This window comes from Phyllopteryx taeniolatus, chromosome 6, assembly GCF_024500385.1.
Source record: "Phyllopteryx taeniolatus isolate TA_2022b chromosome 6, UOR_Ptae_1.2, whole genome shotgun sequence".
NCBI classification, from domain to species: domain Eukaryota; kingdom Metazoa; phylum Chordata; class Actinopteri; order Syngnathiformes; family Syngnathidae; genus Phyllopteryx; species Phyllopteryx taeniolatus.
In genome coordinates this window covers 15,099,123-15,127,083 of record NC_084507.1, presented here as the reverse complement: position 1 = coordinate 15,127,083, position 27,961 = coordinate 15,099,123, and the positions used below count along the sequence as shown (strand labels likewise).

At 40.8% G+C, this 27,961-nt stretch overlaps 3 protein-coding genes across 14 annotated transcripts in view; all 3 read left to right on the top strand.

Moving 5' to 3' along the window:
* The window catches only part of arhgef1b (Rho guanine nucleotide exchange factor (GEF) 1b), a 63,570-nt gene extending 52,786 nt beyond the window's left edge, over positions 1-10,784 (top strand). For 9 of the 10 annotated variants that reach the window (XM_061777907.1, XM_061777906.1, XM_061777903.1 and 6 more), the window contains 14 exons: positions 971-1,096; positions 1,178-1,292; positions 3,136-3,236; positions 3,331-3,405; positions 4,239-4,314; positions 4,421-4,588; positions 5,375-5,462; positions 5,682-5,783; positions 5,896-5,948; positions 6,044-6,187; positions 6,267-6,368; positions 7,427-7,578; positions 7,839-7,943; positions 8,339-10,784. In XM_061777907.1, the coding sequence (XP_061633891.1) occupies positions 971-1,096; positions 1,178-1,292; positions 3,136-3,236; positions 3,331-3,405; positions 4,239-4,314; positions 4,421-4,588; positions 5,375-5,462; positions 5,682-5,783; positions 5,896-5,948; positions 6,044-6,187; positions 6,267-6,368; positions 7,427-7,578; positions 7,839-7,913 (1,377 nt within the window). In that variant the 3' untranslated portion in view covers positions 7,914-7,943; positions 8,339-10,784. The remainder of the gene's footprint in view (positions 1-970; positions 1,097-1,177; positions 1,293-3,135; positions 3,237-3,330; positions 3,406-4,238; positions 4,315-4,420; positions 4,589-5,374; positions 5,463-5,681; positions 5,784-5,895; positions 5,949-6,043; positions 6,188-6,266; positions 6,369-7,426; positions 7,579-7,838; positions 7,944-8,338) is intronic. The other variant, XM_061777902.1, reaches the window with a different exon arrangement.
* Positions 10,785-10,926: 142 nt separating this feature from the next.
* cd79a (CD79a molecule, immunoglobulin-associated alpha) lies at positions 10,927-22,293 on the top strand. The gene is made up of 5 exons (XM_061777910.1): positions 10,927-13,731; positions 16,932-17,264; positions 20,766-20,881; positions 20,970-21,032; positions 21,718-22,293. The coding sequence occupies exons 1-5, from the start codon at positions 13,662-13,664 to the stop codon at positions 21,808-21,810; spliced, it is 675 nt and encodes a 224-aa protein (XP_061633894.1). The 5' UTR covers positions 10,927-13,661; the 3' UTR covers positions 21,811-22,293.
* Positions 22,294-25,419: 3,126 nt separating this feature from the next.
* lipeb (lipase, hormone-sensitive b) overlaps positions 25,420-27,961 on the top strand; it is a 62,772-nt gene continuing 60,230 nt past the window's right edge. The window contains exon 1 of one of the 3 annotated variants that reach the window (XM_061776061.1): positions 25,420-25,594. In XM_061776061.1, the coding sequence (XP_061632045.1) occupies positions 25,504-25,594 (91 nt within the window). In that variant the 5' untranslated portion in view covers positions 25,420-25,503. The remainder of the gene's footprint in view (positions 25,595-27,961) is intronic. The other 2 variants (XM_061776062.1, XM_061776063.1) reach the window with 2 other exon arrangements.

The following is a 27,961-nucleotide window of genomic DNA, read 5'->3' as shown; positions in this document are numbered from 1 at the left end:
GGAAGTCACAAAATTTGGAGACAAATGATTTTTAATGAACAGTAAATTATTGATTTTCCCTTATACTCAATATTCAATCATTTAATTTGTGGGTATTTCTTCTACTAGAGTTGGCCAACAGAGATTTTTTTTGAGGGGTTCCCAATTTGGACTTGCATGTTTTTCATTGGACAGCGACCAATTCATGTATTTATTCTTCTTATTAGGGATGCACTGATACCAGTATCAGTATTGATACCGATACTGTATTACTGTAGAGTACCCGGTACTTGTAAAAATGCTCCGATATTATGCAGAGATACTTTCAGGACATGGATGACTTCACTTTTAGGTGACAAATTAGGTGGCAAATTATCCTCTGCCTTACGGCTTGTGGTCACGTCATGTCTGTTTTGGTGATGAAGATATCAGACAGAAATATGCTCGGCAGTACAATGCAGATAAATTGAGTCATTCCCTATTATTGCTTCGTTTGTGCATGCATTGTTTGCTGTGTGTATTTAAAATCAGGCACCTCATTGGGCAGCCAAGAGTTCCTCGAAAAGAGGTTTTGTTCGTTCGCGGCAATTATTATTGTTTTTATTTACAAAGTAATTATTGTATTATTATTAACTATTTATTATTTTTCACCAAGTGGGGCGGCGTGGGAAATGAATAGGGCATTCACTAAATATATATTTTTTTAAAATACGGCAAGATGTTAGAGAAACTGATAGGCTTAATCAGTATTATCGTCTCTAGTCGTGGCTTGGATGAAAATTACTTTTTTATTTAAACACAAAATATACTCCAGGTTTAAATGAAATGTGTGGCAAGACTTACACAAACATGCGCTTGGATGTTAAAATTTCAGTAATGTAATGTTTATAAAGTTATAAAGTTCAATAAAGTTTGGGAAACACTATAGTAGAGAACAGATTTTCTTTCTCTACCATTTCAACCACCACGCGTGTTTTCCTGTGCATCACAGTTTGAGGGCACGGAAGGGGAATGGTTCCAGAAGCTGGCGGCCCGTTTTTGCAGTCACCAGTCGTGGGCCCTGCACCAGATCAAGAGCAGGCAGAAGAAGGAGCCTCGCTTCAACTCCTTTATCCAGGTAAAGTACAACGCACTGTAACAAGCATGACGGGCAGACAGCCATCTTAGTAGTGATGATAAACAACTGTTCTGGTGATAGGAGGCGGAGAGCAAGCCGCAGTGTAGGAGGCTGCAGCTAAAGGACATCATTCCCATCGAGATGCAGAGGCTCACCAAGTATCCGTTGCTATTAGAGAACATCGCCAAGAACACAGGTGTGTGTGTGTGTGTGTGTGTGTGTGTGTGTGTGCGTTGTTCCACAGAAGCGGAACCGTAAGCGAACGCCCAGGTGAAGTTTTCTGCCAAACTAAACATAAAACGAAGCATTACACGTTGTGTATTTAACTAAACCACATTACTTATGAAAGTCAGCGATTTTAATGCTAACAGAATGTGAAACGCTGTCGATGGGCTAATGAAACTAGCATTGATGTGGCAGTAGTTCTAACCATTTCGGCAAGTTGGCAACATGGTTATAATAGTTTTTGATTTTCCATCCATCCATTTTCTGAGCCGCTTATCCTCACAAGCGTCGCAGGAGTGCTGGAGCCTACTCCAGCCATCATCGGGCAGGAGGCGGGGTACACCCTGAACTGGTCGCCAGCCATTCGGAGTTTTGGATTTTCCATCAGTTAGTTTTTATTTCGCTTTAACTTTTTTATTTATTTTTTCAAATTCAGTTCAATATTTGTTTTCAGAACGTGTTTTTTAGTTTAGTTTTTGGTTTTGGATAGATAAAAAATATTTGTGGTTTATTTAGCTGAAACTTAAGCCTGGTTGTGCTATGTACTATTTGTTCATATATGAACCAAAAAAGGACAGTACTTGTTACCTAGCGTCGCTTTTTGGGCTGAGTTGAGTGGCAAAAGAAACGGAGCCATATAAAATCTGCGCAGCAGCGCCTTTTTATTGGCTGCTGGCCGATGACGTCCCTGCTCAGCGACAGACACCGTAAATAACTTTTCCCAAACATTCCTTATGAATTTTTGTATCAGGATGAAGAAAAATCTGATTTGGGAGCAGTGGTGGAAACACCTTTAAAAAAAAAAAAAAAAAAAAAAAAAAAGACAATTTTTAGATTTCAAAAAAAAAGAAAACCTTGGAAAATATTTCCTACAGTGCTGTGAAAAGGTATTGGGCCCCTTCTCAAATGCTTATATTTTTGCATAGTTTCCCCACTTTAATGTTTAAGATCATTAAACAAATTCCAATGAAGTTGGGACGTTGTGTTAAACATAAATAAAAATAGAAGACTTATTGCCAGTAATAGAAAACGCTTGATTTCAGTTGTTGCTGCTGAGGATGGTCCAACCAGTTACTAGTTTTAGGGGGTCATTACTTTTTTCACTTCGAAAGTTTTTTTTTTTTTCCTTAATGAATAAAATCACCATTTTAAAAAATGCATTTTAAGTTCAATTATCTTATATTTGTCTGATACTTACATTTGTTTGATGATCATAAACATTAAAGTGGGGAAACTGCAAAAATATAAGAATTTTGAGAAGGGTGACAATACTTTTCCATGGCACAAACAACTTTTCCGTGTTTAAGAAGAAAAGAAAAATAAACAATGAACATGTTTTATAAATTGGGGGAGATTTTAAATATTTAAAAGATATTAAAATATTTCAGGCTGGATCAAAATGAAAAACAATGTGTCGGGGGATAAAAAGGAAAAAAAAATGTTTATACTTTTAATTTGGGGGTAAAGAAAAAAAATGTGAAAAAGTTTCAGACATTTTTGGAGAACTACAACAACATCTCAACATCTCACTGGGTAAATAGAAGTAAAAGTGAAAAATGCTTCTGTAATTTTGGGAGGATTAGAAGGAAAAGAAACTATGAAAATGTTTCAAAAATGATTGGAAGATAAAGACCAACTGAAAATGCGTCTGAAATTTTGGGGATAAAAAGTGGGGGTGCTTGGCAAAAACACCTTCCACTACCCACTCCATCACGTGTGTGGTTGGGCGTCTTCGACAGATGTGAGTGCTTTCACTTTCACTTTGAGTTGATTGTTCATTTTCAGTTGATTGTTCATTTTCACGTGAGTCACAGACGATCCCAGTGAGAAGGCGCTCATCCATCAGAGCGCCGAGTGCTGCAGAAAGATCCTCAATCACGTCAACGAGGAGGTCAAAGAGATGGAAAACCTTCTGGTAAGAAACTCAGTGGTGTTATTCAATGAATGGCAATGATAAAAGTTTAGCTTAGTTAGGGTCAAACTTATATGGATCTACTGTATTTGTGCAGACGCTCAAGGATTACCAGCGGCGACTGGACACGTCGGGACTCAAGCCCAGTAATGAGCTTTATACAGAATACAAGGTACACTTCTTAAGCTTGTGAAACAATTCATGCTAACACTGTGAGTGTGTATGAAGGTGTGTTTGTCCTTGTATGATTATCCATGTGTGTGTCTGTGTGGCATGTACATTTATCTGTGTATGTGTGTCCATGTGTCATTATACGTGTGTGTGTGTGTGTGTGTGTGTCTTTGTGGCATGTACATTTATCTGTGTGTGTGTGTGTGTGTGTGATTATCCATGTGTTTGTGTCTGTGTAGCATGTACATTTATCTGTGTGTGTGTCCATGTCCGTGTGTGATTATTCATGTGTGTGGCAAGTACATTTATCTGTGTGTGCGTGTAATTATTCATGTGCATGTGTATTGTATGTGTCCATGTGGCATATACATTTATCTGTGTGTGTGTATGTCTATATCGATTCGTGTTCTCCGTGTTTGTGTGTCTGTGTACATTTATTCGTGTGTGTCCATGTGGCATGTACAATTATCTCTATGCGTGTTTGCGTGTATATATACATGTGTCGTGTGGGCGTGTGCCCGTGCGTGTGTCTGTGTCCATGTGTGTGGGTTGGCCACGTTGGTGTGTGTCCCTGTGTGACACTGTCTGTATTCATGTGAGTATCTGTGTGCGCGTTAGTGTATGTATGTAAATTGTGACTATCCGTGTGTATTTGAATGACTATATGTTCATCAAAGGGTGTGGTGGAAGCATGTGTGTGTGTGTGTGTGTGTGTGTGTGTGTGTGTGTGTGTGAGGGACCAATCATCATCACTGGTCGCAGCTTGAATTTTTTTGTTCTTGTTTTATTATTATTTGTCATGATGTTTGAATGTCCGCCATCTATCTTTCCAAGAACATTGATCTGACCCAGAAGAAGATGCTGTATGAAGGCCCTCTCACTTGGAAAGTCACAAAAGAGAAGGCTGTTGGTAAGTATACTTTACGCCAACTTGTACAGTATCTGTGTGTGTGTCCGTTGTGGCCAAAGAAAAAGCAAAAGGCACTTCATCCTCTGGTCCTGTGTGTCCTCGTCAGAGGTGCAGTGCGTGCTGCTGGGCGACCTGTTGGTGCTCCTGCAGAGGCAGGATGACAAGATGGTGCTCAAGTGTCAGAGCAAGAGCATCATCGCCATGCAGGAAGGCAAGCAGATGCTCAGCCCCATCATCAAGCTGGACTCGGTATTCCTGCGCGAGGTGGCTACTGGTTAGTCACAGACGCATACACGAACACAAACATTTAAAAGTTGAAGAAGAAAGAGAAGTTGAAAATGTTTCAGAACTTTCAATGTTATTTATAGAGCGCAACCACAAGTGAAACAAAGTTCTGTAAACACAGTGAAATGTTTCAGATATTTTTAGATTTAAACAAAAAAAAAAAAAAATGAAATGATTTTTAGGCAATAAATGATTATTTTTTTCCTGAATTTTTAAAAATCAAAAGAACAAAATGCTTTCAATGATTACATGAAGAAAAAAAATGAATGTTTCAGAATTATTGGATCAAAAGAATAAAAATCGCATTTTGGATCAAAAGGGAAAATATCTTAAAATGGTTCAGACAACCTTGGAAATGTTTGAGAAGTGTTTTGGATGAGAAATAAGATTGAAAGAGGAAAAAAATATGAAAAATGTGGGAGAATTTTGGGGGAGAATACTGAGAATTAGGTGTTATTTTTTAATAAAATGGGGGAATCGCCCTGCGATTGGCTGGCGACCAGTTCAGGATGTACCCCGCCTCTTGCCCGAAGATGGCTGGGATATGCTCCAGCATGCACGCGACCCTTGTGAGGATAGAGCGGCACGAAAAATGGATGGATCTAAAATATTGGAGAATCTGGGGATTAAAAAAAATGAAAACGAACATTTCCCACGTTTAGGATAAAATGAAAACAGTAAACGTTTAGATTTTTGTTTTTGTTTTAATAAAAAGGGAAAACTGCATTTTTCAAACACAGTAAATATTACTTGTAACACAGTGACGTCCTTCCAGATTTGAAGGCCTTCTACGTGATCTTCACTTGGGACAGCGGCGCTCAGATCTACGAGCTGGTGGCTCAGTCTGTGGGCGAAAGGAAGCTGTGAGTGCCTTTTCTACCTTGGAAATGTTTGACAGAGAAATAATCTGTTAAATTGCTTCAAATAGTCGCGATTGTAAAACCTTTACTGATGAACGGGTTTCATCTTTCGTCCCGTAACATCCTGTGTGTATTTCCTTCTCACCTTCTCCCCTTAACACACGTTTTTGAGGTTGCTGCTTCTTTTACAAGTTGTATTCTATCATGTGCATTTGTGTATAGGTGGACTAAAGTGATAAAGTCAGCGGTGGATGATCTGAAGAAGAGTGGCGCGCCCATGAGGATCACACTGCCTCCTGGAAGTGGAGCAGGATTTAGTCCTGGGTAAGTGCGCTCATTTGCGTGTGTGTGTGTGTGTACACTCGTGTGTATCATATGACGCCGTCTGTGTGTGTGTGTGTGTGTGTGTGTGTGTGTGTGTGGGTGGGTGGGTCAGGCTGAGCGCCCCTCAGAGCCCCACAGAGAACGGTGGTTTGAAGAGTAGCGGTGGTGAGACACTTATTAACAATCCACACTCATTAGCATTGTTTGCGCTATGGACTTCCAGCTAAAAGGTGTGTTCGCGCATCTGTGTGTGCCCGCAGATCGCGATAAGGACAGCTTGACAGATGATAAGTCATCCGATCCCCGGCACTCTCTGATCGACTTCCTGTCTGACAAAGGGTTCGACCTCCTCGCGCACTCCAACAGCTACCGGGAGAAGTTGGCCGCCAACGCTCTGGATGAAGGTGAGCAGTTGCCTTCTTGGCGGTGGTCCGTGAGGCCGCGATGACATCACTTAACAAGCCCCTCCTCATCATCTCATAGTCATGCTGTTGAAGCGGCTGCTGGTCGGGAGCATCAGTCTGTCGGAGGACAGAGAAAACGGAGAGGAACCCAGTCTAGAAATGGACAGCTGTCAATCAACAGGTATTTGTTGGGTGTTCAAGGCCCCACCACTTTAAGGCACATTTGTGTATCTAACACAACAATATGTACAGTATTTTCTAGACCTTTTATGTATTAAAATAGAGTTACAATGTGTTTCAAGTGTATTTTAATGTGTTAAAGGAGAACTAAACACAAGATGTCAAACCTTTCTGGTATATTTTAAATGTGCACATCTGCTGCTGTTGACATAAATCGACAAAGTTACGGATAGTTGCCAGTTCTGCATTAATATGCAGTTTTATTTTACAAAGAAAAGCATACAAAGTTGGTATATATTCAGTAATGACAAGCTACACACCGTCACTGTTGGGCAGAAACCCGGCTGTTCTTCCATTCTTCAACTTGGTATTACCTTAGTACCCGTATATTGCCATCAGAGACTTTTGCCATAAACAGAACACCATCCCAAAATAACTCATTTAATACTCCAAAAAAGAATCGCTCCTTAATTATGCTGTCATTGATTAAAATTGGTCACCGTCGGACGGCGGATGAGCCGATGCGCAGTTTAATTGGCGAAAATGAACCTGCACACTTACTTTAGATGCTGACAGCTTGACACAGTTGCAGTTCATAGCGGATCGTTGGTGCGATCGATGTTCTAACTTCCAATCGTGAGGGACACTGCTGACACAGTTGAGTTGAGCACTGTGGTAGCAGGTTACCCTGTACTGGCACTGCGTCATCACTACAGGCCTGCCGCTGATGACAATGTCGCCAAACATGGCACCCTCCTTATGCTGATTCATTATTCTGTTTAATTCTTATTCCACAAGCGCAATATTTATCAGTGTATCGTGTTTTGAACAGTGCTCGCACATATGTATGTATATGTATTATGTATGCGTATACAATGTATTCTTGCTTTTGGGTTTAGTTCTCCTTGAAAGCGTGTGGGAGGGGTAAAACTGTAAAAACTCATGTTTTTTATATGGTCTCTATCATGGGTTTTCGCCTATATAGGGTGGGTCTGGAACGAACAAGGGTTCATTGTATGTGATTTGACTGGTCAGCTAATTGAGCCTTGGCGTCCTTAGAAGGCCTGGAGGAGGAGAAGGAAGGTGTAGTCGCCAAGAGGGACGAGGAGAGCCTCCCCTCGGAGACTGCCAGGCTGGTGGTGTCCCAGGAGAGAATGGAACAAGTGTGCCGGAGGCTCGTCAGCCTGGAGGGGCAAATAAAGAGACTCCAGGTGATTCGGAGAAGGAAAATAACATTTAGGGTCGCAAGGGAGATGTCTTAAGTCAGGACATTTAACAGCAAAATGGCCAAAAGCGGGGAGAAAAGCATTTAAGCGCTTGCTCTTCTTACGGCGCTGAAAATCGCCTGGAGAAATTGGACTTGGGTGGAAATGGCTGTTAAGATGTGACTAAGAAGAGTTTTATTGTGTGTGTGTGTGTGTGTGTGTCTGTACCTCTTAAGTAAGGCGCTATTGATTTTTTTTTGTCTCAGACTGTAGAAGAGGAACATCACAGACTGCAGGAGGCCCTTTCTAAGTTCTCGTTAGAGGGCGGTCACTTTGCCTAAGACGCCAACACGCCACCTGCTGGCCACTAGGTGAGCTGCTTACACACTACACTTGGGTTTTGCGGCACTCACTTGGGGTAGGGCGCTGAACAGCGCATGGACGACGGGTACGGGGCAAGTTTGCCCATATTTGGTGCTGGTTGCACAGCGAGGAAACAGGAAATAGCCTGTTGCCTCATCCAGCTGGTTGGGACTTGAAATAGCCCACAGCCTAGCAATATGTATTTGTCACCGTTTCAACGGAATGCTCTGGCTTTACTTTACTTGGCTTTTTACGTGAATTTAGAGCTGTATTTCCCCCAAAATTCCTAATTGTGCATTTTAGTTATTTTCTAGGGGTCCAGTGCGTAGAAAACCCTCCTGTATGTAAATGCGATGGCCTGAAATGAAACATTTAATGAATCCGTGTCTCTTCTTCTTTTCAGACTGTTATTTTACTGGTGCTTGTTTGGAGTGCAAGAAGCTTTCCGGAAATGTCCGCAAACCTTCGCTTCGCTGAGAAAACGCTCGGAGAGATGCTGGATAATTTGCTGGAGGATGAACAAGGGGAGGAAAATGGCTTGTACGGCCAGTGCTGTGGAATGTGTGTGTTTGTGTGCCTGTGTGCCCTTCATTGCGTTGCATAGCGTTATGTTGCATCGCGTTATGTTCTATAGTGTTATGTTGTATAGCGTCGCGAAGCATTACATTGCATAATGTGACGTAGCATTGTGTTGCGATGCGTACAGTTATGTAGCATAGTGTTGCGCAGTATTATGTAAAGGTACGTAGCATAGTGTTACGTAGAGTTACGTAGTGTAGCGTTATACTGAATTGTATATCGCTTCGCAACGATACGCAGCGAAGCGTAGCACTGCGTTATGTTGCATAGCGTTACGTTACGGTGTTGCGTAGAGTTGCGTAGCGTTGCGTGCTTGTACAAAGAAAGGATTAGAAAGAAAACCAAAAAAGCCCCCTCTTTCGAGTTCCAAAAACAAAAGCTACACATTGCTCTTTGCTGCTTCCTATGAAGTGCTGTTCCACACCTACACACCGCTAAAGGAATCAAAAATCACATGATTGCCAAAAAGAAATACCAATAGTTTCCCTAGGAAGCTATTGTAAAGCACTGCTATGAATGGCATGGTCCTCATTCTTTGCCAAAGTACAATAGAAATGCACACATTGTATTTTAATAGTTGAAAATGATGAGGAAACTGTGTGTGAGGTTAATTTTCTGGAGGCTTCTTATCATACCAGACGTTGTGCTCTTTAGATATACTATGGCCCAACAAGCTGTTAGTACTGGAGACTTTGGTTGTGTTGACTGTTATTTATTCCTTTTTGGGGCTTTGGCTTTACCCGAATGGACGTGAGGCAACGCTGGGCCTGACCGAGAGCGTGGACGTAGGTAGATGTGAAGGCTAATGTAGAACATAGAACAAATGGAACATAGCAAGAACGCATGGTGAGTTTAGTTACAGCGAGTGAGATGGAAGCGGATGAAATTCAGAGTAGGGTAGGAAATTCTAATAAATAACGTATTTCCTCAACAACTTTAATAGATGCCATGCCACAATTAATCATGGAGGGCATCACATCACGCACTTCAATCAATACTCCCTTGAAATAATGCATTTGGAAAACCAAGGGGAATTATTTGAGTTCAAAGATGCAACATTCTTGAGCCCATTTTGACTGTGTTGCTAACCAAAACAGAAGAAGCCAAGTGTGGAAGCTCCCCGCGCACTGTTAAATAGCTTACGTGGAGACGAGCCAGTAGTGTTTCCAGTGGGAAAAAAAAGCTTCCCTCTAATAGACACCTCCCTTTTACCAACCGGGGAAAAAATTGGTAGTGTAGACTCTTATACCACAGACTAGTTTCTTGTACAGTATTGAAGCTGATCGTATGCAATGGAACGATTAACAGCCACGTAAGAAAAATAATAACTCCCTTATAAAAACGCCCTCAAATTGATACCTCCGTTTTTCCCCTCATCAAACTAACACAGGTAAATGTAATGACCTCAATTCTTTGATGCCATCGTTCAGACACTAAAGAGTGCTGTACCTGCTATTGAGTAACACCCCCACCCCACCACCACTATTTGCGTAAATCCACAGTGGAAACACTGGAGGGCCCCAGCATTGCTACACTTGCAGATTAGCTCGTGTGTTCTATTCTTCCCTAAGAGCAACATCATTTGTATTGATGACACACACACACACACACACACATATTTATATATGTAAAATGTGTATAAAAAAAAACGCATAGCGTTGTGTTGCGTCGTGCTGCGTAGGGTTCTATTCACGTAGCGGAGCAGTTACTGGCGTAGCGTTACCTGCTGTCTTGTAACGACCATTACGTTGCATTGTGTTGCGCTCGTTACAGAAATGATTACAAAAAAAAAAAAAAAAGACAGCCCTCTTTTGAATGTTTATTTGCTGAGAGGTGTCCAAACTAAAATCTGTGGTGGCAGCCAATGGAGATGCTTGTAACAAAACACGGCCTTGAAAAAAGTTGAAAAGCTTTACCATAGGACATTAATTTAATTTGATTGAATGTGCCAAAATGTAGACTTTTGCAAGAAAATGTTCAGAACGTGCTACTATTGTATTATTAGACAGGGGGCCTTCACGTAATAATCACTGCAATTTCTGCAAGGGTCATCATGGAATTAGCCAAGCAATAAGAATTTAGAGCTAGAAGCTTGTATTATATTTTCAAAATGCCCCTTAGGCTTTTCTTTCTTATAAGTGATGACTATGCAAGAAATATACTGTGTATTTTGGGTTTTTATTTTACTGAGGCTGTTTAAATGATGTACACTTAAGGAAAACAAACGTGGTACGTTGTTTTTTTTTTTTTTAATAAATTGGGGAAATAAGTGTGTCTCTCTGTTTTATACCAAGAAGTTAATAGTCAGCAGTTTGTATTTTCATGACTCGACAAGTAATGTTTTGCTTTCGATAAACTTGAGTTGGAAGCTCTAAAGAACACACTCAGTTCCAGAAAGTTGGTTGAAATTTGTTTTGCCCCATTGCAAATAGAGTAATACAAGGTAACCCATGTAAGTAGGGGGTAAAATCCCAGATTTAATCCTTTGATAACATATATGCCAACATGTTAGCATTTAATATCATGAGGCTTTTAAAATGACACATTACTAGAGGGATTGATACAAAATGTTCACATGGGTCTGTGTGGTGCTTTCTTTTGCTTTTTGTTAGCATCCCATTTGTTTAGCATGTTAGAGTTTTATCAATTCTCATCAAGCTTTTGAAATACAATGTACAGTCCCCTCCAAAGGTATTGGAACGGTAAGATCAATTCCTTTGTTATTGTTGTATACTGAACACATTTGGATTTCAGATCAAAAGATGAATATGAGACAAAGGTTCAGAATTCCAGCTTTTATTTTCATGGTATCTAGATCTGTTAAACACTGACACAACAAGAACCTTTTGTTTGAAGCCACCCACTTCAATTGAGCAAAAGTATTGGAACAAACATTATTAAATTAACTTAAAGTGAATAACATTTAAGATTTGGTGGCATAACCCTTACTTGCAATAACTGCATCAAGCCTGCGACCCACTGACTTCACCAGACTGTTGCAATCTTCATTTGAAATGCTTTTCTAGGCCTTTACTGCAGCTGTTGATACCCTTGGCCGGCCTGTTAAATGTCTGTTGCTCAGTACACCAGTAGTTTCTTTCGTTTTCAGGACATTCCAAATTGTTGTATTGCTATGCCCAATGTTTGTGCAATAGCTCTGATGGATTTTCCCTCTTCTCTCAGCTTCAAGGTTCAGGTTTGCTTTTCTCCCATAGACAGCTCTCTGGTGTTCATGTTTGCTTAACAGCAAATTCAGTTTTCACAGGTGAAACCCAAAGCCAAAAATGAGCACTATCTAATTTTTAAGCAACCACAATAAAAGGCAACGCCTGAGCAACTAGAAACACCCACCAGTCCCGTTCCAATACTTTTGCTCACTTGAAAAGTGCGTGGGTTCACAGAAAAGGTGCTCTGTCCTGAGTTGTTTAACACATCTAGATGTAAATCCGAAATTGTCTTCAGTATACAACAAAAACAAAGGTATTGACCTCGCCGTTCCAATACTTTTGGAGGGGACTTTATGATACAAAGTAAAATCCTTGCTAGAATGCGATCATACCAAAGCATGTTAGCATTTTATCACTTACTTAAAATAGTACTACAATACAGGGCGAGAAATAAAATCCATATCTACCTATTTCCTTTACGCAGGTTGCTATCTTGCCATGTGTTGCATACCATCTGCTACCATGTCAGCATTTAATTAATTTCAAGTTGAACACAACTCAAAAGGTGCAATGTCGATCTGCCTTAGCACTTTGTATACTCAGGTTTATATCTTGCTGAATGTTAGAATGTGAATTCTTTACATGTTAGCAGTTTATTATTCACTTGCTAAATGTTAGCTTATCAACTGTTATCGTTCGTGTTTTATCAGCTCCCTTTTTCATTCACTTGTTTTATCTTGTTCTGTTAGCATATCAACTGTTAACATGTTAGCATTTTAACAGTTCCCTTTTATCATTCACTTGTTTTGTCATCTTGCTCTATGGTAGCATATCAACTGCTAACTTGTTAGCATTTTATCAGTTCCCATCTAAAATAGTATACAAAAAAGGACACAATGTAAAATCCTTATCAATCTGCTTTAGCGCTTTGTGTATTAAAGTTGCTATCATGCTATATGTTAGCATGCCAACGGTTTACATGTTAGCATTTTATCAATTCTCATTTGAACTGGTACCCAACTTGGACATCATGTAAAATCCTTATTGATCCACCATTATGCTTTTATGTACTCGGCTTACTGTCTTGCAAAATGTTAACATACCAACTGTTAGCATTGCTATCTTGACATGCTTCAGTATTTTCCGACTAGTCCATTGAAGACCAAGACGTTTCCAAATTAACATGATTTGTCCCCACAGGTTGTTAGCATGCTAGCTGTTACCATTAAGTTGTTATATACAGTCCTGCTCACAATTATTGGCACCCATGAAGTTTAAGTACTAAATTAGGAATATCTTCTGAAGAAAAAGAATAAAGTGAAACAAATTTTTTTCTGTAAATAACTTCATTTGATACAAAAGAGCTAATGCCATTCATCCATTTTCTGAGCCGCTTTTCCTCACTAGGTAATGCATTTACATGATTAAGAGTCCTGCAGTTTTTTTTTGTTTTTCATTCATTTAGCTGTTTTTTTCCCTAAAATTGGTTAATCTAACTTTTTACTCATTTATTATTTATCCATCCATTTTCTGAGCCGCTTCTCCTCACTAGGGTTGCGGGCGTGCTGGAGCCTATCCCAGCTATCATCGGGCAGGAGGCGGGGTACACCCTGAACTGAACATATAAACAAACAACCGTTCACACTCACATTCACACCAATATTACAATTATAAATTTTTTTAAATTACTTTGGACCTCCAATTAAAAGATCCTGATGATATATGATATTGATATATGATATTTCCATGTATTTCTGAAGATACTATACAGGTTATGCAAAAAATGAAGGGGTGCCAAATGCCAGTAATGCTGAGCAGGACTGTATATTTTTTTGGACGATTATTTTTCTACCAAGTGCTGCGCAGCTATGACATTTATGCAAATGTGACACCAGTCACTGAAGCATGAATCTTGACGGAACAGCAAGACACACCATTTTGTTATGACAAAAACAGGCCGTTGTTGTGCAGGAGGTTTTCATGTATCCAAGATCTTTAATACGCAAGATGGCCAGAATCCACTGCATTTTTTTCATCTGCTGCCTGGCCGGTAAGTCTGATCACTTTGTTTTAATGATACAATTTTGAACATACAATATGTAAAGCAATGGGAAATAAAGGTGATCAAATCTGAAGGTATAATGATCACATTTCATGTAATTTATTGTTGAAAATAGCTTATGTCCATTATCATTGTTCTTATTTTTTAGTACAATATATATAGCTTCTTGTGTTATTTTTTAGTACAATATAGCTTCTTGTGTCATGCTCCAGTGAACCACATCTCCCTTCTGCTATAAGGTGCAAAAGTATCAGAATCAGAATCATCTTTATTTGCCAAGTATGTCCAAAACACACAAGGAATTTGTCTCCGGTAGTTGGAGCCGCTCTCGTACGACAACAGACAGTCAATTGACAGAGAACACTTTGGAGACATAAAGACATTGACAAAACAAAACAGTCACTGAGCAATAAAGGATTGCTAGTTATCTGGTAATGCCGGTACATTTTTTTAATTATTTTTTTTTTTATAATTGTAGGTTAGGTGTTTAAGAAGTTGATTGCAAGAGGGAAGAAGCTGTTGGAATGTCTGCTAGTTTTAGTTTGCATTGATCGGTAGCGCCTACCTGAGGGAAGGAGCTGGAAGAGCTGGTTACCGGGCTGTGGGGGGTCCGAGAGGATTTTGCACCCTCTTGTCTTAGTGCTGGCAGCGTGCAAGTCCTCAAGGGTGGGTAGGGGGGTACCGACAATCCTTTCAGCAGTTTTGATTGGCCGTTGCAGTCAGAGTTACCAGACTGTGATGGAAGAACACAGGACTGATTCGATGACCGCTGTGTAGAACTGCCTCAGCAGCTCCCGTGGCAGGCCGTGCTTTCTCAGAAGCCGCAGGAAGTACATCCTCTGCTGGGCCTTTTTGAGGACGCAGTTGATGTTGATCGCCCACTTCAGGTCCTGAGAGATTATAATTCCCAGGAACTTGAAGGTCACGACGGTTGACACAAGGCAGCTGGACAGCGTGAGGGGCAGCTGTGGCGAAGGATGCCTCCTGAAGTCCACGATCATCTCTACAGTCTTGAGCGTGTTCAGCTCCAGGGTGTGTCGGCTGCACCACAGCTCCACCCGCTCCACATCCTGTCGATATGCAGACTCGTCACCGTTCTTGATGAGGCCGATGACAGTGGTGTCATCTGCGAACTTCAGGAGTTTGACAGCCGGGTGCGCTGAGGTGCAGTCGTTCGTGTAGAGAGAGAAGAGCAGCGGAGAGAGGACACAACCTTGGGGTGCCCCAGTGCTGATGCTGCGTGTGGATGAAGTGGTCTCTCCCAGCCTCACCTGCTGTGTCCTGCCCGTCAGGAAGCTGTAAATCCACTGGCAGATGGCAGGTGAGACGCTGAGCTGGAGAAGCTTGGAGGAAAGGAGGGATGATGGTGTGGAACGCTGAGCTGAAGTCCACGAACAGGGTCCTCGCGTAGGTCCCTGCACTGTCGAGGTGTTCTAGGATGAAGTACAGTCCCATGTTGACTGCATCATCCGCAGACCTCTTCCCTCGGTAGGCAAACTGCAGGGGGTCCAGCAGGAGTCCTGTGACGCTGTTGAGGTGGTCCAGCATGAGACGTTCAAAGGACTTCATGACCACAGATGTCAAGGTGACAGGCCTGTAGTCATTTAGACCCGAGATTGCAGGTTTCTTGGGGACTGGAATGATGGTGGAGCGTTTGAAACAGAATGGTACTTCGCACAGTTCCAGAGATCTATTGAAGATCTGAGTGAAGACTGGAGCGAGCTGGTCCACGCAGACTTTGAGGCAGGATGGGGACACATGGTCTCGGCCTGCCGCTTTAATATTTTGTTGTTTGAAGATGCGTCTAACATCCTGTTCGCGGATGGTTAACGCAGAAGTCGGTGGAGTGATTGTGGTCGGTGGTGCGGCCGGGTGGGTGTGGGGTGTGAAAGTGTCCTTTTCAAAACTGCAGTAGAAGGTATTCAAGTCGTTGGCTAGTGTGCGATTGTTCTCAGCTTGGGGGGATCGTCGTTTGTAATTTGTCAGCGATTGGAATGCATGCCAGACTGATTTAGAGTCGTTAGCGCTAAACTGTTTTTCCAACATTGCTGCATACTTCCTCTTTGCAATGTTAATTTCTTTCGACAGCTGGTTTCTTCGATTATACAGGGCCCTGTCCCCGCTTTGATATGCGTCCTCCTTAGCTTGGCGACGGATGAGGACCGTGTGTGACACTAGGCAATGTATTTACATGATTAAGAATCCTGCAGTTTGTTTTAGTTTTTCATTCATTTAGCTGTTTTTTCCCTAAAATTGGTTAATCTAACTTTTTCCTCATGTTTATTATTTATCCATCCATCCATCCATTTTCTGAGCCGCTTCTCCTCACTAGGGTCGCGGGCGTGCTGGAGCCTATCCCAGCTGACTCTTGGCGAGAGGTTGGGTACACCCTGAACTGGTCACCACCCAATCTCAGAGCACATATAAACAAACAACCATTCACATTCACACCTAAAGACAAATTAAAGTCTCCAATCCATGCGTGTTTTTGGGATGTGGGAGTACCCGGAGAAAACCCATGCAGGCACGAGGAGAACACGCGAATTCCACACGGGCGGGGCCGGATTTGAACCCGGGTCCTGAGAACTGTAAGGCACATGTGCTAAACAGTCGTGCAGCCTTATTTGCCTACATTTTTTTACAAATTGTATTAAATAATTGTCCAATTTATTGTTAAAATATTACTAAAACGATTGTAAACATTTTCATAAATTTATCAAATGCTTAATTCAAAACTGGAATATATACCTTCAACATTTCTGTTAATTGTATTAGTAATTGGTTAGTTTTTGCTATTTTGGTTAAAAAGAAAATTTTACATCAATGTAATATTTTTAAAATCTATTTTCTTAATGTATTAGTTAATATATTGTAAATAAAACAAAAATGTGAAATAGTCAATTATACATCTAATTTAACATTCTGTGTATTAAATAATTATTTCATTTATTATAATTCAAAATAATTATCAAATCACACAATAAAAATTAGAATGAATTATCATTTTATTTATTTGTATTTCTTTAATAACTTTTTTGCACCTCACGTCCAAACAAGGCCCATCTGTCCGTTTTAAAAATCAAGTTTAATAATAATAATAATTAATAATAATGTCTTTATTAGCATATACACCGTGGGAAAGGTCTATCTGAGGTTTTATTAGTGTTCGGTGCGCTTCCTGTGTGTAGTGTTCCCTACCAGGGCGAAGGTGTCCTTGGAGGTGGACAGGCCTTGGCTGAGAGTCCAGCTCGCCCACAGGGCCGTGCTGGAGTGCTGCTACCAGACCGACGCGGCCTCGGTCCAAACCGCTTGGCTCATGCACGGCCAGCCCACCGACGGCACCGCTGTCCCGGTTCCGGTCCCCGTGTCAGACCGGGTGAGCTCAGGCTACACGACGAACGCCAGGGTCACCTGCGGGACCCTGACTTTTGCGGAGGTGAAGTTGGCCGATTCGGGTCTGTACCGATGCTGGTTCAACATCACTGGCATTTTCACGCCTGGCACCTACCTGCAAATCTACGGTAAGCAAGGGCCCAAGAGGAGTAGAAACTCGTGTTCCACCACTGTACTTGTTTCTTTTTTTTACCTGCTTTTGCGTATTCATGTTGCTATTTTGTTATATGTTAGCATATTAACTCTTAATATGGTAGCATTTCAGCCAGTCTCATTAGCCATTTGAAATAGTACCCGACTACAGGGCATGATGAAAAATCAATAGCAATCTGCTTTAGGGTGCTATTTAGTTCATTTATATGTTAGCATATTAGCTCTTAAAATGTTAGAAAATGTTAGCATTTTATCGCGTCTCATTAGTATTTTGAAAATAGTAGTTGACTACAGGGCATGATGTAAAACCATTATCAGCTTTAGCATACATAGGTTGCTTTCTTGTTCTATGGTACTGTAGTATTATAACGGTAAACATGGTAGCATTTTATCATTTTTTGTTGGAAATTGTACCTGAATACAGGGCATGATGTGGTTGCTATCTTCTTATATGTTAGCAAATTAACTGTAGATGTGAGCATTTTATCCAATCTCATTAGCCTTTTGAAATAATACCCCACTATGGGGCATGATGTAAAATTATTATACAGTAAATCTGCTTTGGCGAACACAGTTATGCCATCTTGTTCTATGTTAGTTATCCAGTCTCATTAGGCTTTTTAAGTGGTCCATGACTTCAGGGCATGATGTAAAATCATTATCAATCTGCTTTAGTCTCTGCAGATTGCCATCATTTTGCAGTATACGTATCTAAGCATATTAACTATTAACATGCTATCATTTTATTTAATTTCATTAGTCTTTTGAATAGAACCTGACGACAGGGCATGATGTAAAATCCTCCTTAATCAGCCATGGCGCTTTCCGTATCTCGCCATGTCTTACCATACCAGTTGTTACCATGATATTATTTTTTCAATACCCATTTGAAAGAGTACTGACCTGAAAAGCAGGATGTAAAATCCTTATCGATCTCCCTCAGGGCCTTCTGTACTTGGGTTGCCTTTTTTCCATGTTTAGGAATACCACAGGGTGGTAACAAGTTAGCATTTTATCAGTTCTTGCTTGAAATAGTGCCCAATATGTAAGATGTAAAACATTTTTTAATCTGTCTTGGTGCACTCTGTACTCTGTTTGCTTTTTTACTGTCAGTTAGCATACCAACTGTTAGCCTGTGAGCATTTTATTCAGTCTCATTAACCTTTTGAAATAATACCTGACTAAAGGTCACAATGTAAAATCATTAGCAATCTGCCTTCATGGAGTCTATTTTAAAATTGCTATCTTGCCATTTATTAGCATATTAACCATCAAAATGTTCGCATTTTATTAGTTCACAATTTGAAATACTAGAGGGCACAATACAAACATCCTTACCAGGCCTTCCAGTGCTTTCTTTCTCTAGGTTAGCATTCCAACTGGTAGCTTGTTAGCATTCAACTTATCTGTGTAAGTAAGGCGTCCACCAAACATGCTACATTGTTTTTGTCAGCATAGCATTATTTTTTAGTATGCTACCATTTTATCTAGTCTGTTTTGCCTTTTGAAATAGTACCTGACAATAGGTAAGCTTATGATCTTCCTTAACGCGTTCTGTACTCTGGTTGCTATCTTGTTCTATGTTAGCATAGAGACTGTTAGCATGTTAGCATTCAAGGCATCTGTAGCCATCTCTGAGTGAGGTGGCGTGCAAATGCGGGAGTCAAGTGCACTCTAAGCAGCGCTAACACCTTGTAAGCCATAAATCCAGTTAAAGGCACTCCTTGTTGTGTCAGTGTTAGCGTCCTTATTTGCTTGTCGAGCTAATCTGCACTCTGTAGAATGCTCTCATTAAAATCGCCCCCGCTCGTTTTCTTGAACGGTCTGCAAGTGCGCCGATAAGAGGAGGTCCTTTTCACAGTGAAAACGAGGCTTTTTGCCAAAATCTCATTAGCTGCAGGATAAAACTCCGCGGGGGATTATGCGATAACCCTTACCTAACAGTCCAATTGTCCATTCGTGCTACTCATATTGTCGACTTTTTTTCTCCACCTCAAATGGTTCTCTTGTGTAATGAAGCAATCTCGCAGGAAATCTTATCAGTCTCAGTCACCTGTTTCACAAAACACTGGTGGAAAAATACAGCATTTTCCACCTTTTTCCGGTGTCGATGTTCTGAAGAAACGGCACTGACATGGAATAGGGGTACAAAGTGGATCTAGGATTTTCATATTTCGAGTGATCGGTACCGACACAGAATGGGGGGAAAGTTTTGACTTGGCTTCATCTTTCTTTTTTTGTGTCGCTGTTCTGTACGAATTCGGTTTCATGCTGTGTTTTAAAGCCAACAATTTGACAGCTTTTTTCCCGTGTTACTGTTAGGTATGAACAGCACCGATACGGAATCCTTAAATTCAACCTGGTATTTTCTCGGCGTCACTGTTTTTGTATAAATATCATGGTGTCACTGTTTTGTATGTAATGTATATGACTGATTTTGACCTGCGTATGATTCTGACCTCTATAAATTCAGTTTCATACTGCCTATTTAAGTCAAACTTTTGATGGCTTTTTTTCTGCGTCACTGTTCTGTATAAACCACACCGACACCTAATGGGGTCACGAAGTTGATCCAGATTTGTTCTGTCTTTTTCAGTGTCACTGTTTTACATAAACAGCTTTGACACAAAATAGGAATATAAAGTATACTGTGCTTGGCTTTTTCTGCATTTTTCCACATTGCCGTTAACGCGAAATTTTTACATCTTTTTTCTGCATCCCTGTTGTTTATACACTGCACCAATACGGAATGGCGGTACAAAGTCAATGGACACGAAAACTATGTGATTGTGAATGGTTTAGTACAGCTAACTAATGCAAGTAGATACTCAGTGCAAAGTGGCTAATTTGTGTTGTGACTGAGGAAGATTGTCTGAATTGACTAATGACTTATGACCACATTAACTTACTTGCTTGAAACTTGAAAGTTAAGACTTGAGACTTGCTTATGACTTGCAAATATTTGACTTACCCCCATCTCTGGTATTAACGGCACTAACACACCACCTTTTTCCCATGACACCGTTTTGTATACAGTGCTCTGAATGAAGGAGATGAAGTCAACGTGGCATTTTTCTGCCTTTTTTCTATGTCACTATTCTGTTTAAACAGCAGTCAATCCTATTTTGCGACTTGTTTTCATGTCACTATTCTATATATACGGCACTAACACAGCATTTTTATGTCTTCTTTCCTTGTTACTGTTCTGTGTAAACCACCGCTCAGGCAATATTCTGTCTACTGCGGTATCATCAGAGTTGTAAAAGAGGTATGAGATGGCATAGCATAGGTGACATTGGGACAAGTCCCAACAATTTGCGTCCTCACGCATCTAATGACATGATGCGGTGTCGCTGTGTGAACGCACATACATTTACAGCAATTTCCTGCTTTGCTGGGTTCTGCGGAAGAGGAAAATGTGGGAAGAATGCTGGAAGTCTGACTGGAAATTTGCCCATCTGTTTGTTCACGTCCAGAGCCGCTGAAGAAGACGATAAACCTCAGCGAAAAGACCAAAGACAGCATCTTGATGGCCGAGGGAATGTTACTTTTTCTGTGTGTCCTGGTGCCTTCGGCCATGCTCCTGCGCAAGGTCAGATTTGCTACAGATTTAGCAGCACAAAATGAGTAATTCCCAACAGCCAAATCACCAAATATTACTTTTTACCCTCTCCTCCCAGTCCATGCAACTCCAAGCACTTCAGCAGAGGAAGGCAAAGAGGGAAGAGGAGAACATCTATCAGGTGGGGAAGACGAAAAAGTAGCACAACCTCAGCGCAGGAATCAAAGTTGCACATTAAACGAGCCATATACAATGTGTTTGTTGCATGTTCAAAATTCCATGTGCAACAAACCACATCGAGTCATATGTCATATTAGAGCTCTTGTCAAGTGCTTTCCAGATCTTTTATCATTTTCCAGGATGTCCATATGACATCAAAACATAGTTATCGTGCTGAACAGCAAGCAAGGCAAGATATGTTTGTGTTCTCTGCGTCACTTGTTTCATCAGTCTCTCCCCCACGCAAACCAGCATAAAAGCATTTGATATTCACCATGTGTAGGTTGTTTGATATCATAGTACTACTACAAGTGTAAGCAACTTGGTGAGGATCAAAGATCAAGGTCACTATGCCCAACATCAAAATACCTATTTTCTTCCAAGATTTGTATTTGATTCCCTCCAACCTTAGTGGACATGTAGAAGAGTGGGAGTCATTTTTACTATTTATTTTTGGTGGTGATACATCATGATTAAAAGGTCATGGAATCACGTCAGAGTTAAGTTCCAACAAGGTGAAAATATATTTTCAACAAACAATATTGAGTCACGTGTCATATTAAAGCTCTCGATTAGCACTTTCCAGGTCTGTAAATAATGTGTCAATATGATGATGATGATGACTGGTGAGTGCCTTTCATCCCCAGGGCCTCAATCTGGATGACTGTGACAAGCCAGCGGGCCTCTACCACGATCTGGTTGCCATTGTGCAGGAAGAAATCCACCTGGAGAACCCATAAATGGAACAGAAGTGTCAGAATTAGTGGGGCAGAAAGAGGAGTCTTTGTTTATCAAACTGCATGTGATGTCTCCATATCCGATAGATTCGTGACTGCATGCATAGCTTATTGTATCCAGCAATATAGTGTTTAATCTGCTTCTCTGGTTTGTGACTCTATATTTATTTTTAACCTTGAAAAGACAACCCAATTTCAAAGTACATGGAATTAAAACTCCAAACAGATTTTATAGTCCTCTGTGGGCCATACTAAATTTATGTAAACTATGATGTAACAATTGAACAACTAATACGACTTTTATGAGCATTTGTGTGTTTTATGACAGTTCCTCTGAGGATATGTTTTTTTTTTTTAATAGTTGCACGGTGGGCAAATAAATAGCTCTATTGGTTGTGCATTCCCTATCGAGAACACCCTTTGTATTTTATTTTTTTTTAATGATTTTTTTAAATGAATAAAATTAAAAACTACTCATGAGCTCTCTTTGCATTTCAATGTTTTATTTTTTATTTTATTTTATTCTTGTGTTAAGTTTTTTATTTGTTCATTTTCAGATTTTGTTTTCATTTTTAAATTATTTGTATTTTTTTCTTTGTTTTCTTTTGATTTATATTTATTTATTTTTTATTTATTATATGTTAATATATTTTATTGTAATTTTTATTATTTTGATTTGAATGATTTATTTAACTTACATTTGATGTATTGCTTGTGTGTTTCTTATTTTCTATTTTTTTTTTAATTCTTTATTTAATATCTATGCATGCACTTCCACATTTGAGGTAAGGAAGCATGCTAAGTTTCAGTTGCCAGGCTAATGCATCGTGACAACATAGGAAACATGTTGAAACGCAAAACCAAGTTGACACTGAACATAGTTGGCATACCACAATGTTGGTAGGAAGAGCTATCACTTCATTTTTAAAAAGTAAAAATGAAATGTCGACCTTGAAAAGTAGTAACACCAAATTATTGAATATATATTTTTCCATCAGATGGCATTCCAGTAGCTTAAATGGGATCAGGGCTGATCCCTGATGCAGTCCCACCTCCACCTTAAATTCGTCTGTCACACCGACAGCACACCTCACCGCTGTTCTGCTGCCCTCGTACATGTCCTGTATTATTCTAACATACTTCTCTGCCACTCCAGACTTCCGCATGCAGTACCACAGTTCCTCTCTGGGTACTCTGTCATAGGCCTTATCTAGATCTACAAAGACACAATGTAGCTCCTTCTGATCTTCTCTGTACCTTTCCATCAACATCCTCGAGGCAAATAATGCATCTGTGGTACTCTTTCTAGGCATGAAACCATACTGTTGCTCGCAAATACTCACTTCTGTCCTGAGTCGAGCCTCCACTACTCTTTCCCATAACTTCATTGTGTGGCTCATCAACTTTATTCCTCTATAGCTCCCACAGCTCTGCACGTCGCCCTTGTTCTGAAAAATGGGCACCAGTACACTTTTCCTCCATTCCTCAGGTATCTTCTCACGCACTAGAATTCTAATGAACAAGCTGGTCAAAAACTCCACAGCCACCTCTCCTAGATGCTTCCATACCTCCACAGGAATGTCATCAGGAACAACTGACTTTCCATTTGTCGTCCTCTTTAATGCCTTTCTAACTTCCCCCTTACTAATCATTGCCACTTCCTGGTCCACCACACTTGCCTCTTCTACTCTTCCTTCCCTCTCATTTTCCTCATTCATCAACTCCTCGAAGTATTCTTTCCATCTAGTTAGCACACTGCTGGCACCAGTCAACATATTTTCCATCTCTATCCTTTATCACCCTAACCTGCTGCACATCCTTCCCATCGCTATCCCTCTGTCTGACCAGCCTGTATAGATCCTTTTCTCCTTCTTTAGTGTCCAACCTGCCATACATGTCATCATATGCCTCTTGTTTGGCCTTTGCCACCTCTACCTTTGCCCTATGTCGCATCTCAATGTATTCCTTTAGCCTCTCCTCGGTCCTCTCAGTGTCCCACTTCTTCTTAGCTAGCCTTTTTCCTTGTATGATTTCCTGTACTGTGAGGTTCCACCACCAAGTCTCCTTCTCTCCTTTCCTGCCAGAAGATCCACAAAGTACTCTCCTGCCTGTCTCTCTGATCACCTTGGCTGCAGTGGTCCAGTCTTCTGGAACCTCCTCCCGTCCACCGAGAGCCTGTCTCACCTCTTCCCGAAAAGCTGCACAACACTCGTCCTGTCTCAGCTTCCACCACATGGTTGTCTGCTCTGCCTTTGTCTTCCGAATCTTCCTCCCCACCACCACGCTATGCTGTCTAGCCACACTCTCCCCTACCACTACCGTAAGTCGGTAACCTCCCTTCAGATTACATCGTCTGCACAAGATGTAACCCAACTGCGTGCTTGTAGGTCACCCTATGTTCGTGCCTCTTCTGGAAAAAAGTGTTCACTACAACCATTTGCATCCTTTTTGCAAAGTCTACCACCATCTGTCCCTCCAAGTTCCTTTTCTGGATGCCGTACTTACCATTCACTTCTTCATCACCCCTATTTCCTTCACCAACATGTCGATTACAATCTGCACCAATCACGACTCTCTGTGTCTGGGATGCTCAGAACTACTTCATCGAGCTCCTTCCAGAATTTCTCTTTCACCTCTAGGTCACATCGTACCTGTGGGGCATAGCCACTAATTACATTATACATAACACCCTCAATTTCAAGTTTCAGCCTCATCACTCAATCTGATACTCTTTTCACCGCTAAGACATTCTTAGCCAACTCTTCTTTTAAAATAACCCCAACTCCATTTCTCTTCCCATCTCCACCATGGTAAAATATTTTAAACCCTGCCCCTAAACTTCTATATATATGTGTATATATATATATATATATGTGTGTGTATATATATATATATATATATATATGTGTGTGTATATATATATATATATATATATATATGTATATATATATATATATATATATATATATATATATATATATATATATATATATATATATATATATATATGTATATATGTGTATATATGTATGTATATATATATATATATATATATGTGATAGATAGATATATAGATATAGGCGGCACGGTGGCCGACTGGTTAGAGCGTCAGCCTCACAGTTCTGAGGTGCGGGGTTCAATCCCCGGCCCCGCCTGTGTGGAGTTTGCATGTTGTCCCCGTGCCTGCGTGGGTTTTCTCTGGGCACTCCGGTTTCCTCACACATCCCAAAAACATGCATTAATTGGAGACTCTAAATTGCCCGTAGGCATGACTGTGAGTGCGCATGGTTGTTTGTTTCTGTGTGCCCTGCGATTGGCTGGCAACCAGTTCAGGGTGTACCCCGCCTCCTGCCCGATGACAGCTGGGATAGGCTCCAGCACGCCCGCGACCCTAGTGAGGAGAAGCGGCTCAGATAATGGATGGATGGATATGTATATATATGTATGTATGTGTATATATATATGGATATATATGTATATATATATATATATATATATATATATATATGTATATATAAAAATTACTGTCGGTCATTTAAACTTTGTGACAGGTCCAAGCAACGGACCAATTTTGATCGGATGCCGTGTTGAGACGCCATCTCCCATTGGCCACAGCGAGCCCGGCATGGGCGGAGCCTCGGTGCCGGGCGAAACAGGCTATGGGGCCGACTCGCGAGTCTACAGGAGTGGGCTAGCATGGCGTCGAGCAAGAAGAGCGCTGGGAGCGGCAGATTCGACAAAAGTGTCAACGGGAGACGCTCGTCCAAACAAAAAGAGGCTCCAGTGGGTGAGTCGAGTTTTTTTTTTTTGGGGCTTGTCTCCTTCAAGCCCGCCCCTAACACTTACTTGCAACTTCCTGCGAGCCTCGCCGCTAACCACACGAGATGGGTTTTAATCCGTTAGCCGCTTAGCTCCACACATCAAAACCATGGGTTTGTGATGCCAAAGCGTTCCTCTTGTCTTTGAGGGAAATGTACTTCATTACTTTACTTTCAGTGATTTATGGTCACTTTCGAACGTTTTTTGTGTCCCAACTTTCAGCCACTGACATTGACTGGACTCACCTGAGCACGTATTTGATAAAAGTCGTGGATTTACGTGTGCGTGCGTGTGTGTGAGTGAGAGATTAGTCATTGTGATGTTCCACAATGGTGACGTGAGGTGTGACGTCAGCCCATAGCGGATATGCGTCGCAACACTGTACTGTACGCACACTTCATTGACATCTGCACTCTTTGCTCTAAAATGTCTTCCAAAGCTCGTCTTCCGACTCCAAAGTCACTTTCAGGAGGGAGTGGCACCTTTGCTCATAAGTGAGTCATTTCTTCCCATGGCTTGGTATAGTAGGAGAACGGCAAATGCACGATGGATTTTCTCCGTGTGTGTGCGTAAGTGCGCGCGCGCGCGTGCGTGCGCGCGTGTGCATGCGTGTGCGTGCGCGCAGACTCCTGGTATTTTTGGTTTCCCCTCACTGTTCAAAAACGTGCTAGGTTAATTGAAGATGCTTGCTTATCTTTGGTGTTTACCTAAAAACAAAGCAATGTCAAGCGTCTTGAAGCTGGTCGAGACTTGATTTTCGTCAGGTTCAGAGGCAATTTCTCTCATAGGAAGTAATGGAAATAGAATACAGTGAACCTCAGTTTATTGTGGAGTATACATTCCAGAACCCCCCACAATAAGGGAAAATCTGCGATATACAGTGCCATGAATATGTATTTGCCCCCTTCTCAAATTCTTATATTTTAACTGAAAAATATAACTTAAAATGCTGCTTTTAAATGGTGATTTATTAAGAAAAAAGAAAACTATTCAGTAACCTGGGTTTGTGTGACAAAGTAATGACCCCTTTTGTTAAATCATGAATTCATTGTGGCTAATCACAATTTTTGGTTCATTTTCACTGATCACACCCAAGCCTGATTACCTCCAGGCCTGTTCAATCAAGAAGTCACTTAAACAAAATCTGTCCCGACAAAATCAAGTCAGACAAAAGGTCTAAAAAAGCTGGAACAAAATGACACAATCCAAATAAATTCCAGAACAGCCGAGAAATAATTGGCATGTATCAGTCTGGAAAGGGTTACAAAAGCCATTTCAAAAGCTTTAGGATTCCAGTGAACCATAGGGTGAACCGCCATCCTCACATGGAGAAAACATGGAACAGTGGTGAACCTTCCCAGGAGTGGCCGGCTTAGAAAGATTACCCCAAGAGAAAAGCAATGACTCATGCAGGAGGCCACAAAGGAACTCAGGACAAGTTCTAAAGAACTGCAGGCCTCCCTTGCCTCACTCTGTGTCAGTGTTCATGACACAACAATAAGGAAGAGACTGAGCAAAAATGGCATCCATGACAGAGTTCCAAGGCGAAAACCATTGCTGACCAAAAAGAACATAAAGGCTAGTCTTACTTTTGAAAAAAACAACAACAAAAAAAACATCTGAATGATTCCCAAGACTTTTGGGAGAATATTACATGGACTGACGAGATATAAGTTGAGTTTTAAGGTGTGTGTCTCGTTACATCTGGCGTAAATGTATTGCATTTCAGAAATAGAACATCATCCCACCAGTCAAACATGGTGGTGATAGTGTGATGGTCTTGGGCTGCCTTTCTCTTTCAGGACCTGAACAACTTGCTTTGATTGACGAAACCCATTAATTCTGCTCTTTAACTGAAAATCCTGAAGGAGAATGTTTAGCCATCATTTTGTGACCTCAAGGTGAAGTAGACTTAGGTTCTGCAGAAGGATAACGATCCAAAACACATGAGCAAGTCAACTTTTAAGCCGAATGGCTTAAAAAAAACAAAATGAAGTTTTTGGAGTGGCCTAGTCAAAGGCTGGACTTGAATTCGATTGAAATGCAGTGGCATGACCTTAAAAAGGCCGCTCATGCTTGCATTTTTGCTGAATTCAAATAATTCTGCAAGGAGGAGTGAGCCAAAATATCTCCACGAAGATGTGAAAGACTCATTGCCAGCTATAGATAACACTTAATTTCAGTTGTTGCTACTGAGGATGGCCCAACCAATTATTAGATTTAGGGGGCCATTACTTTATCACACAGGGCCAGATAACTTTGAATATTTTTTTCCCTTATTAAATTAAAACACCATTTAAAAACAGCATTTTAAGTTCACTTGAGTTATATTTTT